Consider the following 19,952-nt stretch of genomic DNA (forward strand, 5'->3'; position numbering starts at 1 on the left):
GAGTGGAGGGCTGTACGTTCATTAATACATTTTCTTCGGAGAACTTCTTCAAAGTAAGCACAGCCAGTCATTTAGACTACGACTGTCACACCATTTATTTTTAATATATTTTCTATATCTCAGAAGTGCTAAAAAATCATGGAGTTAAACCATAATGTTATGATTTAGAGTAGAACCATGTGTGTGCGCGCGATGGAGAGACAAATGTGGCCTTTTAAGGTGAAGGTTTGGGCAGAATGTGTTGCTGAAGTCAATCAAGAACAATCATGATCAATGTGCAATAACGCAATCATCCTTTGACCATCTTTCTTACTGAAAATATAACCAGATCTACACCTCTTCAGCAAATGAAGAGTCTGATAAAGATAGTGGCTGTGATTATGAATATTGAAGGGCTATGGCGTTATATACTTTTGAAACAGGGGCAATCTTGCACCATTTAGTTTCATCTATTTATCACAAATGTATCATTGGTTGGGCATATTATGTAGCATTCCGCCCACGACATTAACAAATTTCTATTGTCAAAAACCAATCTCAAATTTACTGAAGAAACCTTTCCTGCTGTAAATCTTTTTCATCCGATTTCACAGTAATTATTTTTCTTTACTCTGCACAGCACTGGTACTCAATTCTGCCATAGTGATTATGCAGGCCCCTCTATATTGGAACTTCCCTGCATGCGGTACATTGGCTGGGAGATCTCTTTAATGAATGGATTTAACATTGAACCACCACCTCTTATCACCTCCACCTCATCTTAGAAAGAAAATGTTGCAGATAATGTTATCAAAATGTTAACAGACATGGATACTTCCAAACAGCATCCAATATGAAACATGGCAAGATTGCATGCACACAACATTTCCACCCACCATCATATGACACTGCTGTGCTGGAAGAAGAGCCAGAATCATAGGAAAGCAAGTGCATAGACTATGACATGGTGTGTGGCATGTTGTATAACCCATCCAACTGAAAGCAATGGCTAGTGCTGGAGAAAGAGCAGCATGGAGATCTGGACCCTTCTGCCAGTCAAACCTTTCCTCACCTGTATCCACACATCACTTGCCAAGCTTTGTTCCCCACCCCTCACCCAGCTTCACATTTCCAGCTTTCTCTCCCCCCCCCCCCCCAAAATGTCTGAAGGGTGCCGGTCCAAAATGTTGCCTATCCATTCCCTCTACAATGCTGCCCAACCTGCTGAGTTTCTCAACCACCGTGATTTGCTTAAGATTTCAGCATCTGCAGTTCCTTGCGTCTCCGTAGAAACCTGGGGGCCGAGAGATAGTGGCTGAGGAGCAGATGGAATGACCAGCAAGAAGAACAAGTCTTGCAGGGAGATTTCCCTAGTGAACATCCACAGCTTTCATCTCCCAAGTTAACAGGGAAAGAAGCATTGTTTGAATGGGATGCAATTAACATTCATATGGAGGCCCTTTTCATAAAGAGCTTGGGAAATGTCCCCAAGAAAACAGAGAGATCTCCACACTACAGTAGCAGCAACAATCACCCTACAAAACACAGACACTTAATTATCCCAGCAACAGAACAAAAAGGAATATAATGACAACTAAACCAAATTTTGTTCATTCTTTAATGTTTTAATTTTGTTATCCTGATACAATTCCAGACGGCAGAGGCTCTCTTCCTGTTACTTACAGAGCAATTCTTCATACAAGATTATTGGACAGCTTTAGAGAGCCAGGGTGACCTCATACCTCTCTGCTTTTCTTTAAATCAAGAGTGCAAACCAAATATAGTCCACTATCAGTTAACAGTCCAAACTGCAACTTCCTAAACCTGGTGAGACCCATCATGCACCCCTGTCATTTGTGTCAATACCCATAGAAGAAAAACTGCAGAAAACAAGCACATTTGCCATAAAAAATTCTTGGCCATAATAAGACCTATAATCAGATTAGAAGCTATTTGTTTGTTCAGAACATATGAAGGCTCCATTTTTTGTTCTTTAAAAAAACAAAAAACTGATTACTATTAACAACATGTGGACCTTACATCCAACATTTCACTGGAAGGTGACATTTTCTCCTTGGAGTATTAGCAATTTGTACTTCTTGCTGAACTGATCAATCATTGTGTTAGGTAGAAAGCAATGGCAAGCTATCTGACTACACTGATAGTAATCGAATAGCTCAATACAACCAAACCTACCCTCACACAATTGAATCACGAACTTTAGCTATTTTCCCCCTTTTTAGTGATACAAGCAGAGAATACCGCACCATTTACTGCATGACAGTTATTTATGTAAAAAGAGCTTGTTTCCTGGTTCTCCTTATTAATTACATCGTGATTACAATTGTAAAGATCTCACTTAAGTTATAATTTGTCTTGTACAATGGGTTTAACAGAAGTGTTTTGCTCAAACTTTACAAGTTATGGTTAACCCATTAGCTTGTTGCAGTTGAACAATACATTAATGCTTGAACACAAAATCCATCTGGAGAGCTGTTCATCAGTAATACAAGGAGAGATTACGGTGCCATGGTGGAAAGTTACACGTGATATACAGTAAAACAAGCCACCTCAACAGGCCGTTGGGGTGGACTTTTTATCTTGATCTACTATCAGCCCTTTGCTGAGAAGAAAGGCTTCTTGTTTTGGCTCTCGACCCAAAAAACATTTGAGCATCTCCTCAGCATCCAGCGAACCGCCCGGTTTAAGGATAGAGTTTCGATAATCTACTCCAACCTGTAGGAGACAAGCACAAAATGAGGTTGGGAGATTTTTTAATAACTGATGGCACATAATGCCATTAAGTACTGTTTTATTACATGTTTGTCAATTAAGAAAGCTTACAACTAGAATAGATAACAATGGGGGGGGAAAAAAAGAGAAGAAAAGGAAGAAGAAAAAAAAGAGCTAGCCTCGAATAACATTGTTTGAGGGTAACTGTACAGTGGGAGATGCAACTAGCAAATCCCATACTGGGATAGACAGGCTGCCAGCAGGTTTCTCAGAACATACGGAGTGGCTGCAGTAAACAGGTTAATTTATCAGAGAGCTGAACGACTTCATGAGGGAGAAGGAAATGTTAATGAGATTAAAATGTAGTGTACAAGGAACGAAGTTCACCAACTTGGTGTTATTAACACCAACTAACTAAAGGTCAAACAAAGATAAAAGAGAAAAGGTTGAAAAATAAGTTGTATTTGAAAGTGTGAATGGAGGAATATTCTGGCTGGTGAGAGTCACAAGGTTCATGGTTTCCACACAGGGAGGAGAAGAATGAGAAGCTATTTACACACATACAGATTGGACGAGTATCAAATACTTTGCCAGAGTAGGTTATTTTACAAGAATATTGGATACATTTAAGTATAGAAAAATGCAAGATTTTGGGGGCAGAGGTCAGTTCCAAATTACTCCAGTAAAGAGATGGACAAACTTGATGGGCCAAATTGGCATTCTTCCCTCCAGGGACATATACTTATCCTGGTCCTATTGCCAACCTCTGGGATAATGCAGTCAATGTTAGGGATGGAAAATGCTTCCAATAACTATTTAATAACCTGCCTCATAAAATAATATACGACTGTGTGGTTACAATTGAGGTATTAGTTTTTCCTCCCTAAACTGTTCTCTGAATAGTCAATACCTTTGCGCTCATGATGCCTTCTTGTCGAAATCGAGTGTAGAACATGTCCATGGAGTACACCTCACTCCAGAGATAACCGTAATACTGGGCATCATATCCCCCAGCTAGGTGTCCAAATGTGGCCGGCATATTAGTTCCTGGAAAATAAGTATTATTTCTCCAGGTCAGTATTTTAATATATTATTTCTATTTATTATATTTTGATAGGTGAGATCCAGTTAAGTTTGTTATGTTAGCTTGGTTGCATACAAGTTATTAACCTTGCACAGCACTATATATTAATATCAATGAGCAATGGGTTGCCACTTGAAATTATTTCAACTAGCAGGGTCCCAGATATGATCCTATCTATGTTGAGGTAGTGTATTACAGACAATCCAGCAGCAGGAATGGTACAGTGCATGGAAGGCTATTCCACACTGAGGAACACACATTCACCGTTTGTATCAATGCCAGAAAAATATATATTTCTTTTCAGGTACCTGGTGATGCTGGAACTCCCAGTATCTCTTTGCATAGCCTAGCATATTCTTCCTTGGCATCAATATTTGCATTCGAACTTGTGTGTAGTGACTGATCAACCTTTGCCAAAATTATTTGTCTTAAGTTAAAGAGACCTGTACGCAAACAATGAGGAAGAAAGATTTACATAGAACAGTACCGCTGAAGAACAGGTCGTATAGCTCAATGTTTGTTGCGAACACAATGCCAAGACCATCTCTTATCTAACTGCACATGATCCATATTCCTCCATTCCCTGCATATCCATATGCCTATCCAAAAGCCTCTTAAAAGCTCCTGTTGCAACTGCCTCAACCAGCAATTGTCAGCACGTTCCAGGCACTCACTACCCTTGATGTAAAAAAATAAATAAAAAATTGCCCCGCACATCTCCTTTAAACTTTGCCCCTATCACCCTGGTAAAACGACGCCCTCTAGTATTTGATTTTTCCATCCTGAGAAAAAGTTTGTCTTCACTATTTTTCTTCTCATATTTTTATAAACAGCTGTCAGATTTTCCTGCAGCCTCTGGTAGTCCAGAGGTGACATAGAGAGCATCAAATACAATGTTGGAAGAGTGTTCAAGACAGCATAATATTGGCCATAGAATATGTACAGAGTTGACCTCACCCCAGACTGAAATGTAATTCCAGGATTAGTATCCCCCACAGCTACGTGCATTTATGGCAGATCTTCTCCATGCTGCTTCCCAGACTACGATACTCTTACTGACTGTTAAAAGATGATTAAAATGGAGTAGGTTATGCCTTTATGAAAATTTCCCTGCCAGCACACTCCATGCCTTTTGACATGTTAGGAGATGTGCACTTCCTATGATCCAGAAAACTGTTATGCTATGACATTGGAATACCTAGACACAGTGTGGAAGAGCTTACCCCATCTGAGCTCTTAAGATTATTTATTGTGGGACTACACAGGTGTGAAGCATGGTATTAATACCTACCAGTGTTAGCAAGCCTGGATTTAAGGAGCTTTTCCAGGAGATCGTGTGGAATCATGCTCTGGTCTTTGTAGTGCTTCGACATTCGGAGCAAGGGTTCCTTCTCCCAAACCCAGTTTTCCAACATCTGAGAGGGGGCCTCCACAAAATCTCGCTCAACATGCGTCCCACTGAACATAGCAAATTCAGCCTGTCAAACAAATGCCACATTTGAATGGATTGTGCTTGGTGGTGGGAGCGTATAGAATGTCACTATTGTTGATATTTTTCTGCAGCACCTAGCAAACAAGGTATGGTAGCACAAAAGGAAAAACACCGTGGACAGCTTTAAATCTAAATGTAAAAAAAGATCTGAAAATGTTGCAAACAGGCAGCATCTGTGGAGATAGAAATTGAGTAAATATTTTAGGCTGATGATTACACATCAAAACTGATTCAACGGGATTTAGTAGTAGTGATTATAGAACTTGGAACAGTAGAGCAAAGGAAAGGGCCCACAATGTTTGTGCTGAACATGATGCTAAGTTAAACTGATCTAATCTGCCTGTACAAGATCCATATCCCTCTATTGCCTACACTACTATTTGCCTATCTAAATACTGTCTACCCTATCTATGCCTACATTATGTCATTTATGTAGGCATAGGCCACAGGCCAAGATAATTGATCTGAAAAAATTAGTTTAATTTAGAGATACATTGTGGAAACAGTCCTTTTGGCCCACCAAAGTCCACGCCAACCAGTGATCACCTGTACACTAGTTCTATCTTTCAAACTAAGGACACTTTACTAAAGCCAATTAACCTACAAACCTGCACATCTTTGGGATGTGGGAGGAAACCAGCGCTCCCAGAGAAAATCCACGATTTTGTGAGGAAGTTGTTTTTTCCCCCCCAAAGAATTGTAATAATTTGTCACTTATTGCCTGATCGTGATGTATACAGAACCAAACAATCAATTAAAATTAGGCAGGCACTTGAAGGGAATACATTTGAAGAGGATAGGGGCGGGGCAGGGAGTGTGACCGATTGGAATGCTCTCCGGAGAGCCAGCATGGATTAAATTGGCTGAATTCTGTGTCCAAATTGCACTTAGACATAAAAGCGGTAGAATATTTGCAAAATAACAATCTCAAAAATCTGCTCAAGTTTGGGATTACCTGGCTATGAGTGCAGCAAAGGCTTATAGCTAGAGGTAAAATACACATATTATTTCTAGATTCAGTGTTTAATAATAATAATAATAATAATAATAATAAAGACAGTGTACTTTTGTATTGAAATTCATTAGCCTTAATTGGAAAGCATATCTGTGAACACTGTGTACAAGCAGATTCAAGCGGCATATTCCAAATATCGATTAAAGTGGCAATGAATAGAATCTGGCCCCACAAATGATGTATAACAAATTGCTTCTGATATTGCTGTGAAATGCCAGTGTGGGGAACACGAGATCTTACCTGGGAGCAGATCTGATGCATCACATGACCAAACTCATGGAAGTAGGTCTCAACCTCATCATGCTGAAGTAATGAAGGAGCACTGGGAGTTGGCTTGGTAAAGTTTGCCACCATACCAGCCACTGTAATTTGCCTTGTCTTGTCTGGCAACAAGCAGCCTGGTTGAAGGCCAAAGCACGCAGCATGTCCATACTTTCCTTCCCTGTGAAAACACACAGATTTGTACTAAGTCTACTATCTTCTTGGATAGTTAAGATTGCCAAGTATAAATAAACATACCTGTTACTTGAATGTCATTAGTCATACACCCATTAGACGAATAGGATTTGTCTAAGATTAAAAGTTTAATATATAGTGATCTGACTCTTGAACAACTCCATATCACAATATTCTTATTGCTTCTTTTCCCTATTAAAGTATAAATATTAGTTATTTTCTAATTGTTGATCCTTAACAACTCCCAACTATTTTTTGTCCTGCTCTAATTTATTGATGCAGTTCTAGAAATGGAGAATTCCCTGATCTTTCCATTTTGCTTCAGAATTGCATACACCACATTATTCCTACAACTCTACTCTGAAGAAATAAAAATCACACAATTTCTAATAGCTTTATTTTGATCTGGGATGTCAATGTTATGCAATTCCACATCTCCTATGTTCAACAACTTATCCTTAAAAAAACACTAGGTTAATCTAAACTTGCTACCTTTGCTACTCAGCACAGACCAGAGACAACCCTAAATTTTTTTATTGGCATCTCAAAATTGGCATGGCTAAATTTAGTGATAATGATAACTTAACTTTAGTGATCTGTGCTGAATTCTGTAATTTAGTAATTGCTCTGTGATAATAATGTCACCAGAATGAATTGTAATCTGGTTCATTGTTTTAAAATAGTCTGACAAGTGTATTCAAAAATCACCTTGGATACAAGTCCAAGTAGAATTGTCCCAGCAACTCTCCAGAAGCGGCATCTTTCACAGAGTACATCTTTACATCCTCATGCCATATAGGTTTATTCTCAATGAGTTCGAAGGTCAATCCTAGCAATTCTTGATAGATATCCAATAGGCCAGCTGTAACCACTTCCATCGGAAAATATTCCTTCAGCATGTTCTGATCCACAAAATACTTCACCTCCTCCACCAGATTCATGTAGTATCGTAGATCCCAGGCATTTATAATGCCATCAAAATCAAAGCCTCGCTTTGCACATTCTTCCTTCTTCAGATCAATGATAACTGCCCTCTCTTCTTCACCAAGTGGTTTTAGTTTGCGTGCTAGATCATCTGAAATGTGATATTGAAAAGATTTGGGTGTATTGATGCATCATCGGATTAACAGAAATGGCCCTTCCACTTTTTTCTACTTTCCCTTGCTGAGCTGCAAGACTTCGCAGGTACAAAAATCTGCCCTCCCAGCCCAGTCATGCCCATACACGATTCCAGTCATCAATTGGATTGACTCGAATTGCCCTTTAGGTACAGGCACAATTAAGGATAAAAAAAAATTATAAGCCTTGACTGGAGCAACCACACCCTGTGCACAGATAATTAAAAAAACTTTGATTCATTGCTATTTATCTACACTGACAACAAGCAATGGTTCACATGGTCCTCCTGGTGCACAAAATTTACAAAATATTAAGAAAATTAAAAATCTTTAGTAAGGAGTTTGCACCCGATTCTTTATTGACCTTGGTTAGGTCAATTTAGCAATTGATCAAATGATACCACTAATAATCTGTAGATAGGAACACAACAGTAAGTGAATTCCTATCCTTCATTGTGCCTATGACTCATTCCAACTGGGAAGATAGCTTAAATTGTACACATCTTTTTTTCAGAAGGAGAAAGTAGAAACAAGAAACTGCAGGTGCGATTTATACCTAAGATAGACATAATGTACTGGAGTAACTCAAGTCAGGCAGCACCTCTGGAGAAAAAGGATGAGTGACGTTTCGGGTCGGGACCCTTCATCAGACTGAAAGTATGGGGTTGTGCAGGGGTGAAGAGCTGGCGGCGAGAAAAGACCAGGACTGATCAAGGCCGGCCACAAATGACCTCAGGCAAGGCGTTGCCCGGTAAGCCCATTGAGTGACTCCGTGCACTTTGTGTCTATCTTTTAGATAATCTCTTCACTGTTTCAACTCGCCTTTTGCAAAATAGCAGTCCAGATTTTAGGCAGGATCATTCCAAGACTCAGAATTTGATGCAATATTGCCTTCCAAATGGCAAGAGTTCCTTACATTTCAACAGAATAAATAACTTTCTTTTTGCCATTGCAACAAACCCACTGCATGAAACTGCCGAGTTATTGGCAGCACTTTGTGCAGTATCAGTCCCATTCAAAATGGAATCAGGCCGAGTGCCTCCACCCACTAGATGTAAAGGCTTTCTCCACAACACCCAACAATAATGTCAAACCTGCATCCTTGCGACAAATGTACCTAAATTTCATAGACATTTATTACCGAGAAAGACAGTGACATTCTTGCTGTTCTTAGCCATGTTCATTTCTAGCACAAAATCCGAGTGAGTCTTGAAGTTCAGGAGATCAGATTTCTTTTTACGAAGTGCCACCAGTTCTTTAAGGATCTGTGCATTGTCCTAGATTGATAAAAGAAAGGAATTTCTTTATGAATCATATTTAAAACACCAAGTAATACAAGTAAAAAAACATGTATTTCTGAAGACACACGAAACTGCAGACGCAAGTATCTTGAGGAAAAAGATGAAGTGTTGGAGGAACTCGGCAGCCCAGGTAGAGTCCGTGAGGGGAAAAGGACAGATGACATTTCAGGCCTGTATTCTTCAGAATCATTCTTCTGATATGCTCTCCCACAAACGTCCTTGCTGTCTCCAATTATAATTTGAAACTATTTACTGAATCGCCAGTACCTGGATCCTTCAGGCACTATCATACCATGTCATAAAGAACAGAAGGTCCAATATTCCAATTACAATGGGATAAAGAAATTAGACTGGGCTCCTGATAGTCACAATTCAGAGACTCAGGCTGGAAAACACAACGTTTCAAGTGCAGATGCAATCTATAAATTGATTCTATTCCTGAGATAATTTTACAAAGGTGTCCAAAATAAAGAATAAAACAGGATAGATAGAGAATTACACTTTCCTCAAACAGGACAGCCAGCATATATCTCCGGGAACACAGACACTTGCAGAGTTGTATGTTTTTCCTTTGACTCCGTTGGTTTTCTCCAGGTGTTTTGATTACCTCCCATGTCTCAAAGACATGCTGAATAATTAATTGCATCCAGAAATTAGTTCTTAGTTTAGATTAATGGCATAAGGAATCGAAGGAATTGAATGGGCATGTATGAGAGAGAATAAGTTGCAGGGATACTGGGAAGTGGCATAGATCCAGGGAACTGAATGCCCTTAATTTTGCATTGTTTCAAGTACACTTTTGGACATTCAAGATGAACAGTAAAAATCATCCAAGAAAGGAAATCTTGCAAATGTCACACATCATTGAACTAGATACAACAATACTTAAAGGTTTTCCAAAGGAAGCTGGATTTAATTGAAGATTAAAATTACTAATGATAAAAGAAAATAACATTTAGATTATATAGAAGTACAGGACGCAACATTATATTTAACAGGATGGTCCTCAATTGGAAAGTGTCATGGGTGCATTGGCTAATGACACAGTTGTATTTATGTGGAAACTAACTATGGCGAAACAAATAAACACCGATATTGAGGAGATAAAGTAGCAGCTTCTTTACTGTGAATTATCTATTAAAGAGATCATCAAGTACAGCCTAGCCTACCTCCATGCAGCGGGAGTTAAAAGCTTGCTCCATCGCCTTCCTGGTTTCTGGGACATAACATTTCTTCATTAAGGGAAAATAATGGGGATATTTTAGCGTCACCTTCAACTTCCCACTTTCCACTTTCTCCAAACTATTAATAAAGTCATCAGGGAGACCACCTGGAAGCACAATACATTAATATTATCACCATCAAGGCACAGAAATCGCTTTTAAAAGATAGATTAAATAATTTAGATTAATTTACTCCATGGAAAAAGAAAGATCAGACAATTGATACAATTCATGCTTAATTCATCATTCATCTTATATTCAAATCATTTTTTTGGAAACACGCATTATAGCAGAACCACCTGCACAGATATACTTTCATTTGTCATAAATTCCAATACTATTTCCATCTAAAAAATAAAAATCTTACCCAGTTCATCCTGTGTAAACTCTAGGAACGTGGTATTTTCGTTCAAGTTTTTGCTGAAGTCTATGGATAAAGTGCTGATTCGCTTCTTGATAGTTTTGATCTCCTGAAGCACAAATTTAGTCCTTTAAGCAGCAATTCAATACGAAGTTTTAGGATTTTTTTGCCGTTCCAGACTAAAGTATTAGATACTGTAGTAAGGATCAGTGTCTTAACTAAACTACTATTCACAAAGTATAATATAAAGAGCTGAAATTCCCTGCTGGAAAATCTAGTGGAAAAATCCAAGGAAAATTATACTCTGGCAAGGCACTAGAATGTCCAAGATCTCTTCCATGTTCAATTAATAATTAGCTGGTGTACCAGTTACTGCAAATGACTTGTGTTGATTTTACACAACTGATCTGTTTGTTGCCATTATAGAGGATATTTTTTAAATACAGTTCTCAAATCGATATTAGTTTATTTTCTGAGTACCTAAACCTAGTTCAATTTCCTATAAAAGTGTACTGTTTGTCTGTAAATCCCGCTACTCTTTAACTGAGTCAGTAACATCAGTAATCACTTATCCATATAGTGCCAAGGACTGGTGGAAAGTTGTGATAGGGTGAGAGGAGAGGTGAACATGCAGAGAGGATAGGAAAGATTGGGGCTTAGGTGGCTGATAACAGGGAATGCCAGAGATTGGCAGTTGACTAAAGCACAGAGAAGGTCATTATTTGACTTTGGGGTTTGGAGACCACACCAGCTCTTCCTAGTCACCAGGAATTGCTAACATAGTGCACACATTATTTCGATTTCAAGTTTCTTGCTCAGAATGCATCACGGATAATAATCTATGTATGAAATTGAGTCCTCATCTTTCCGAAAACAGCAGCTGGTGCATGGATGGATGATACATTCTCCGGTTTTTAATTTTAAAGTCTTAAGGAGGTTAATATTAATTGCACTTTAATTTTCTAGTATTCTCATTTTGATTGAATAAGTCATCTGAAAGATGCCGGCAGTGGAAGGTGAAGGGGAAAGTTATTGGCCGTGTATCCGTCTACAGATTCACCTCACGTATCATCGGAAATGCTCTAAAGTTTTGTGGCCAGTTTGGGAAGCGGGAGATGGCGACATCCCCGAGCGGAATAGTGGGGGCAGATATGGGAGACGACAGAAGTCACTGTTGCACTGACTACAAATCTTGATTTAATGGAGGCAGCAGATGGATGAGCGAGCAGATCGAGTGCAGCCTGTGGCAGCTGAGTGGTGTGTCAGTGAAAGGAATTGGCAGCGTCGCGCTGAGACCTGCCGACCCCCACACACCATCAACCCAGTATTGCCAGGACACTGGGTCTTAAAGTGAGAAAATATGATATAGCATAGCTCCCAAGTCCAAAATCAGACTTTACAGAGACTTGCGACTTGGTCGTATGGATTCGTAACTGGCCTACTGATAGAAGACGGAGGGTTGTGGTGGAAAGACAATATTCAGACTGGAAGTCTATGACCAGTGGAGGTCTGCAGGGATCTGTGCTGGAATTTGTGTTGTTTGTGATATATGTAAATAGCTTGGATGTAAATGCTTGGGTTGGTTTGCAGATGACACCAAGATTACTATGGTTGCAGACAAAGCTTTTCACAGCATTTTGGTACACATGACAGTAATATACTAGATTAAACTAACATCTACAAATGCCATGTTTCACTGCCATTCACCTCTTGCTTCTCTTTACACAGATGAAGTCCATTTCTTTTCCCTAATTTCAGCAGCCTATCCATGTATCGCTTAGCTTCCGGTCGTAGTTCTTTAGCTTGACATTTATTCTAAAAAAAAAAAAAAAGTGACGAGGAGAAAGGAATTATCATAAATGTATGTTTCTTCTCAATGAAATCCAATAAATACGCTTCATGCAAACAAAGTTTGTCTTTCACCCAAGCGCGACTGTCGTGCTCTTGACCGATTTATTTGCCAGAACAGCTACCTACATTCAAAAATAGCAACGTTTTCTTCTGAAGACAGCTGCAAGATAAATAATTTTACAATACAGTCCCTAGCAAATCTTTTCTCACATAATTAACAATGGGTTCACTTATTACTATTATATTGACAAATACTTACACAATCTGTCAGGAAAAATATGCAAACACGGAGCGCCAATTGAATAATGTAAAATAACAATTAATCTATTTTTGGTTTTATGGAATGATGGAGAAGTAATAATCAAGCCGTTACTAAATATTTTGACTCGGATCATTCACATTCATCTTAGCATGTTCAGTTTAACATCATATTTAATGAACGACACCTCCAACAATGTAACATTCCTTCAAATACTGCAATGCGATGCCAGTTTAGATTATGCCCTATATGACAGCAAAATGCATAACCCTATGATGCAGAAGCAATCTAAGTAGTCATATTGTCAAATGATTTGGAGGAGCGGACAACACAGAGGGGGAGCAGTGAAGAAGAAGGGTCTCAACCCGAAATGTCACCCATTCCTTCTCCCCAGAGATGCTGCCTGTCCCACTGAGTTACTCCAGCATTTTGTGTCTACTTTTGTTGTCAAAAGATTTTCAATTTGTTGGGACTGAAGTGCATCAATGTTCAAATCTTCCTGTGAAGAGTACAGCCATGGTCTCAAAAAAAAAAGAAGCAATTATAGTATCCAATATGGGAACAAAACAAACAAAAACTCTCACCATCTGAGCTAAAAGCAAGCTGGAGCATGCTGAAGAAACTGAAGTATTTCACTGTTGGTTTCATTCCTGTACTTAAATATCTAAGTAAACGCTGCATATGTGGAGATCTGCCTCTTAACAGAAAATATTTTCAAAACCTCTCAACTCAAAATGCTTGAGCTATCATCAGCAGCAGGAATTCTGAATGTCTCTTTGCTCCTTAGCCATAATTGAGCAGGATCACGGGGAAAAAATAATACACAATAATATAATGGTACTCTCACCATAGTTTTGAAACTAACATTGCACAAAGGAATCTTGCAGGATAAAAGTGGCCTAAAAATATTCTTCTTGTCACACCAGCACCTCTACCATTTAGTCCTCAATTCTCACCTGCAGAGCCACAATCTTCTGGTAGACATCTTCTCTCATGCTCATCTCCACGTCAAATTCAGACAACTGCTTGTCTGCCTCAGTGCTGGCGGCCCGAACTTCTTTGCATGGAGAAACATGCTGTGGGAAGTCTAGAATATTACGCTGAACTGAAATATCAAACAATAAGTTTCACATTAGTTCCAAAGCATTCAACAGATCGATCTTCCATTATACTACACAGATATTAAGAATAGACCCATTATTATGCATTTGGCATAGTTCATTAGGAAGGGTGGTTTTACTGCTCCCAATTTCCACAATTCGCCACAACATAACCCACTCTATTCCGCACCCGACATCCACAAGCATACATTCTCCAACTTGGATAACTGGATAGCAACTAGGATAGTCTCCGAGAAATGAAATTATAACCATGTGTTTTTGTTTTCAATGCTTTGGCCTCATTGTAAAATGAATTTATGAAAGAATTGATAGTGTAGGATAGAAGTAGCGTATGGGTGATCATAGGTCGACACAGACTTGGTGGGCCGAAGGGCGTGTTTCCGCACTGTATCTCTAAACTAAAAAACTAAACTTGTACTTCTGGCTCATTAACTATATTGCCCATTTCTGAAGATGTCAAGACCAGCATTTATTGCCGTTCCCAAATTGCTGATTGACCAAACAACCAGCATGCCTTTTACGAATGTAATAATAATAATAATAATGGATGGGATTTATATAGCGCCTTTCTAATACTCAAGGTGCTTTACATCGCATTATTCATTCACTCCTCAGTCACACTCGGTGGTGGTAAGCTACTTCTGTAGCCACAGCTGCCCTGGGGCAGACTGACGGAAGCGTGGCTGCCAATCTGCGCCTACGGCCCCTCCGACCACCACCAATCACTCACACACATTCACACACAGGCAAAGGTGGGTGAAGTGTCTTGCCCAAGGACACAACGACAGTATGCACTCCAAGCGGGATTCGAACCGGCTACCTTCCGGTTGCCAGCCGAACACTTAGCCCATTGTGCCATCTGTCGTCCCAAATGTAGAAGGAAACCCAAGTACCTGATGCAGTCACAGCAAGAATATGAAAACTCCACGTTGACAGTTGCAATCAAACATGCATCACTGCAGCCACAAGACAACTGTGCTACCCGCATATTCAATGTACCAGTCTTTTGGCCTATCAACTGTAGTGCAAATGTAATTTGCCACTTATGCTTGAATGCTGTCTGTATATTACTGCACAAAACCTTGGACTTCTTCATTTACTGAGGTATTAAATGCAATCATTAGCAAAATGCATGCTGAAATTTGACTTGCTTTAAAAAAAGTGACATAATGAAAACTCAGTTATAATTTACACACCGTATTTAAGTGATTGGACAGTTCATAAATTTGATGTGCGGCTTCTGGGTTCTACTATATATTGTGACAACTGATATAACATCCAATCTATTTGGCTAACAAAGCCATGGAGAGACAGAGGTAAAATCTCCTGTCAGCAGCTATTCCCATACAACAGTTGAATGTTTCATCTATTGCTTACATCTGCTTACAAAGGTTTTTTCCACAATACAAAAATCTCTGAGCAGTACTTTCTAGATATAACATCAATCAATTTGATGGGTCACCACTGAAATTTCTTTATGCTATTGACAGTACAGATCAAAAGTGTGAAAGTTCACTCTATTCAGAATAAATAATTATGTTTTAGCTACCAATAGAGGAGTTTTCTTATTCACAATGTGCGCACATTAGTTTGTAATTAGAATATTATGGATGCAGGCTAAAATAAAAGGGGATTTATTGCAATAACCAGACACTTGGGACACTGAATGAAAATATCAATTAGTTCAAGTGCAGTCACAATAGTCAAAGCCTGGATATATTCAGCAGACATCTTTTCCCCTTCATCAATGTGATATTTTCTGATATTTAATTCCATGCACATTAGCTATCTTCTGGTTTGGGTACAAGTCTCAACAACATGAAAGATGTCAGGTGTGCACAGGTGCATTGACTACTGAGACACAGGTGGTAATAAATTCAGTATAGTGTGTCATAAATATCTCATCTTGCTTTTTTAAAGTATTCCCTAAAGAACTTGCTGTATTGTTATTTTCCTCTCGAGTGCAGTCTAAGATCATGACTTAAAAATCATAAGCAAACTTTTAGATCATCTGCCCAGGTAAAAATCTAGACTATTTCAATTTTGGAAGGACCTTAGTATAAAATGTAAAATCATTGGAAATAAACAATACTGAATAGTATGCAATGGATGAGAAGACTGCTTCCAATGCTGCATTGTTATGATCTGCAATTCAATACCCGAACAGATGATGAACGCACATTTTGTAGTAACCTAAAAGATTGTGTGCATACTGTACTTGAAAAGCAAAAACAGGGATACGAGATAAGCGCAGGTGATTGGGAGCAAATTAAGAACTGTCAAAGAGTTGGTACAGCCACAAACTAGTTTCTTCTGTGCTGTACGATTCAATGGAATGTAATACTCCAACTAGCGTCTAGGTGAATTCACCCATTTCAACAGGAGAGTTTTATTTTTCTTTCACAGAACCTGATACCATTTTTATGAGGCATATCAGTCATGGTTGACACAATGGATAGTATGCCCTAGGTTTAGTTTATTTCCCAAGTTGAGGTACAAATGTAATAATATGCACATAAAACAACCAAATTAGCAATGATTTACTAACTTTGAACCCGTATCTAAATCCAGTCTAATTGATCTTTAATTCTAAAGACTTCTTGGATACTTTTTACTGAAGGGCATCCATTGGGAGGTCTTGACAAAATACGCTCAATGAAATCCAAGCCACTGACTTCTTAAAATTTGCAATACATGAGCAGGTCTTTAAATCCACATTGGCTCTTGAGGTGGACAGTCTAAAAGTAATCCCATTAGCCAATTCTCTCTACCCCATCAACTGTTCCACAATTCAGAGCCTTAAAGCAGCTAAGGAGGCCATTCAGCCTTTCATCCTGCATAGCTCTTTGCAGGACAATGCAATTTGGAGGATAACCTATCACTGATAAGAACAGAAGAAATAGAAGCAATCCATTCAATCCTTTGTGGCTGCTCTTCTATTCATCAAGATCACAATTTTAAGACAGAAACAAACCACTAAAGAAACTCAGTGGGTCAGGCAGCATCTGTGGAAGCAAAGGGGTGGTCAAAGGTTCAGGTCAAGACTCCACATCAGAACTGGATTACATCAATCTCATTAGTCCCATTCCCCTCATGTCCCTCTAGTCCTGCAATTTACTCTCGCCTACAACCCATCAAATCCCCTTTGCTATTTTTGCCACTTGAGCAAAAGAGCAATTTGTCTGAGCCAATTAACTTATCAGCACACCATGGAAGGAGGGGGTGGGTGAAGGAGACCTGTGCACTTGGGTGGAATTGCTAACAATCACGGGGAAAATGTACAAACTCCACACAGATAGCAAATAAGGAGTGAGGCAGCATAGTTATTTGCAACCCAGCTGTGATCAGGGTCACAAGAGATACACCTATTTGCCTTCAAAATTAGTTTCTTAGGTTTTTTTACGTATGTAAGCAGATCCTTGTGATCCAGAAGAATACAACTCTAATAATGACACAGATTTTCCACTCAATTCACTGGAGTGGAAGTATTATTACAAGGGGCACATCTGTGAGTTGCACTAATTCCAAATATACCCTTCAGAATTCTACCAGAATGTACAGTAAATACTTCAAGCCTTGCAACCAGCATGTCCAGATCACTGCCCTAAAAAAACTAACAATTAAATATGCAACATTGCCTAAATGGTGAACTAAGGAACTAACAAAGGCTGTAATCTTGAGTAAAACAAAGTGTGGGAGGAACTCAGCGGGTCAGGCAGCGTCTGTGGAAGGAATGGATCATCCGCCCATTTCTCTCCACAGATGCTGCCTGACCCACTGAGTTACTCCAACACTTTGTGTTTTAGATGCATTAAAGACTGATGTGCAGATCTGTCCAGCAGTTTCCCTGGTGATGTTTTGTTTCCGATGATGATGATGATGATGATGTAAAATTAATGGTTGAGTTAATGGATAATTAATTCCACCCTGACTGCCTCACCCACAGAGGAGGTAGCAAGAAACTGCAGATAATAATAATAAATACTTTATTGATCCCCTCAGGGAAATTTGGATGTCCAGAAGCCCCCAACCAACAAACCCACACATTCAAAAAGAACGCAGATAGAAAATACATAAAATACAATGTGGACACTACCTGAGAGCAATAAATACTTAAAAAGACCAATAATTAACAAATAAAAATTTTAAAATGCATCCCCCTACAGCCTAGCGGTCCGAATTATAAAATCTAATGGCTGCAGGGGTGAAGCATCTCCTGAACCGCTCTGATCTACAGGGCAGGGATAAGAGTCGGTTGTTGTTCTGAGTACTCTTTTGACTCTCCAGAATTACATGCAGGGGATGCCCGGGGTTTTTCAGGATGACCTGCACCGTGCGCCTCATAAGCACATCCATCCCCGAGTCCACTCTCCCCTCCAGCACTGAGCTAGCTCATTTAACCAGTTTGTCCGACTTCTTGTTGTTTTTTGCACTAATGCTGTTGCCCCAGCTACACAACAGCGTAGAAATGCTGGTCTAAACGGAGATAGACAAATAAAAGCTGGTTTAATTCAGCGGGCCAGACAGCAACTTTGGAGAAAAGGAGGGGGTGGAGACCCTTCTTCAGAAGCCTTGACCTTCCCAAACCGCCCCCCCCCTCCCCCCCTTACCCGTGTATTCCACCTCGATGTCGGCCAGCTCCTTCAGCGTGTTCTCGTAGGTCACCTCGGCCGGGTCGAGGGAGCCGACGCGATCGTACACCCGCCTGGTCCGGCACATCAGGGCCTGGGCCTCCTCCTCGATTTGCTGCTTGCCCAGGTTCCAGCGCAGGCGGTTCGGCTCCGCGGTCTCCCCCGTCCCGCCGCCGATCAGCAACTTGCCGGTGGGAGACATGACGCTTCTCTAGCTAGGTGTCGTCGAACGTGCGGTTGGAGGAGCTCACAATCGGCTCTCGCTTGACACTCGCGCAGCAACAGCAGCAGCACCACGCTGATTTAAACGTGGACTCGCCCCAACCGACGCCGGCCAAGGTCCCGCCCCTCCCTCTCCTCATTGGCTCCACGTCCACGTGTCATCAGAGAAAGGAGCGCGGTGTGCTGGTGATTGACACTCGCCTCGACCAATTAGACGGAACTAGGACCCATTCCGCCGCCCCTTTGGCATTAGAGGTCTTGTTCCTCTAAAACCCATCTGGTCTCCCGGTTGCTCAACACTTCAACTTCCATTCAACACTCCCATTCCCATTCGAAGTTTTGGTCTCCTAATCTGAGGAAAGACATTCTTGCCATAGAGGGAGTACAGAGAAGGTTCACCAGGCTGATTCCTGGGATGTCAGGACTTTCATATGAAGAAAGACTGGATAGACTTGGTTTGTACTCGCTAGAATTTAGAAGATTGAGGGGGGATCTTATAAAATTCTTAAGGGGTTGGACAGGCTAGATGCAGGAAGATTATCCCCGATGTTGGGGAAGTCCAGAACTAGGGGTCACAGTTTAAGGATAAGAGGGAAGTCTTTTAGGATCAAGATGAGAAAATAATGTTTTACACAGAGAGTGGTGAATCTGTGGAAACCTCTGCCACAGAAGGTAGTTGAGGCCAGTTCATTGGCTATATTTAAGAGGGAGTTAGATGTGGCTAAAGGGATCAGGGGGTATGGAGAGAAGGCAAGGATGGGATACTGAGTTCGATGATCAGCCATGATCATATTGAATGGCGGTGCAGGCTCGAAGGGCCGAATGGCCTACTCCTGCACCTGTTTTCTATGTGCTGGTGATTGACATTCGCGTCGACCAATTGTACGGAACTAGGACCCATTTCGCCGCCCCTTTGGCAGAGCGGAGGTCTTGTTTCCCTCAGTCCGCCTAAAACCCACCTGGTCTCCCGGTTGCTCAACACTTCAACTTCCATTCAACACTCCCATTCGAAAAAGGGTCTCGACACGAAACGTCACCCATTCTTTCTCTACACAGATGCTGCCTGTCCCTCTGAGTTACTCCAGCTTGTTGTGTCTTTCCACACT

The 19,952-nt window shown here is 40.3% G+C and overlaps 1 protein-coding gene across 1 annotated transcript; it reads right to left on the bottom strand.

Moving 5' to 3' along the window:
* Positions 1-1,583: 1,583 nt before the first annotated feature.
* thop1 (thimet oligopeptidase 1) lies at positions 1,584-18,977 on the bottom strand. Its single transcript, XM_033046950.1, has 12 exons — positions 18,604-18,977; positions 13,829-13,977; positions 12,470-12,577; positions 10,769-10,871; positions 10,348-10,508; positions 9,019-9,154; positions 7,468-7,834; positions 6,544-6,745; positions 5,088-5,274; positions 4,105-4,239; positions 3,623-3,759; positions 1,584-2,715 (listed from the first exon to the last, which is right to left on the bottom strand). The coding sequence occupies exons 1-12, from the start codon at positions 18,824-18,826 to the stop codon at positions 2,551-2,553; spliced, it is 2,073 nt and encodes a 690-aa protein (XP_032902841.1). The 5' UTR covers positions 18,827-18,977; the 3' UTR covers positions 1,584-2,550.
* Positions 18,978-19,952: the final 975 nt, after the last annotated feature.

Source organism: Amblyraja radiata, chromosome 29 (genome assembly GCF_010909765.2).
Source record: "Amblyraja radiata isolate CabotCenter1 chromosome 29, sAmbRad1.1.pri, whole genome shotgun sequence".
NCBI classification, from domain to species: Eukaryota; Metazoa; Chordata; class Chondrichthyes; order Rajiformes; family Rajidae; genus Amblyraja; species Amblyraja radiata.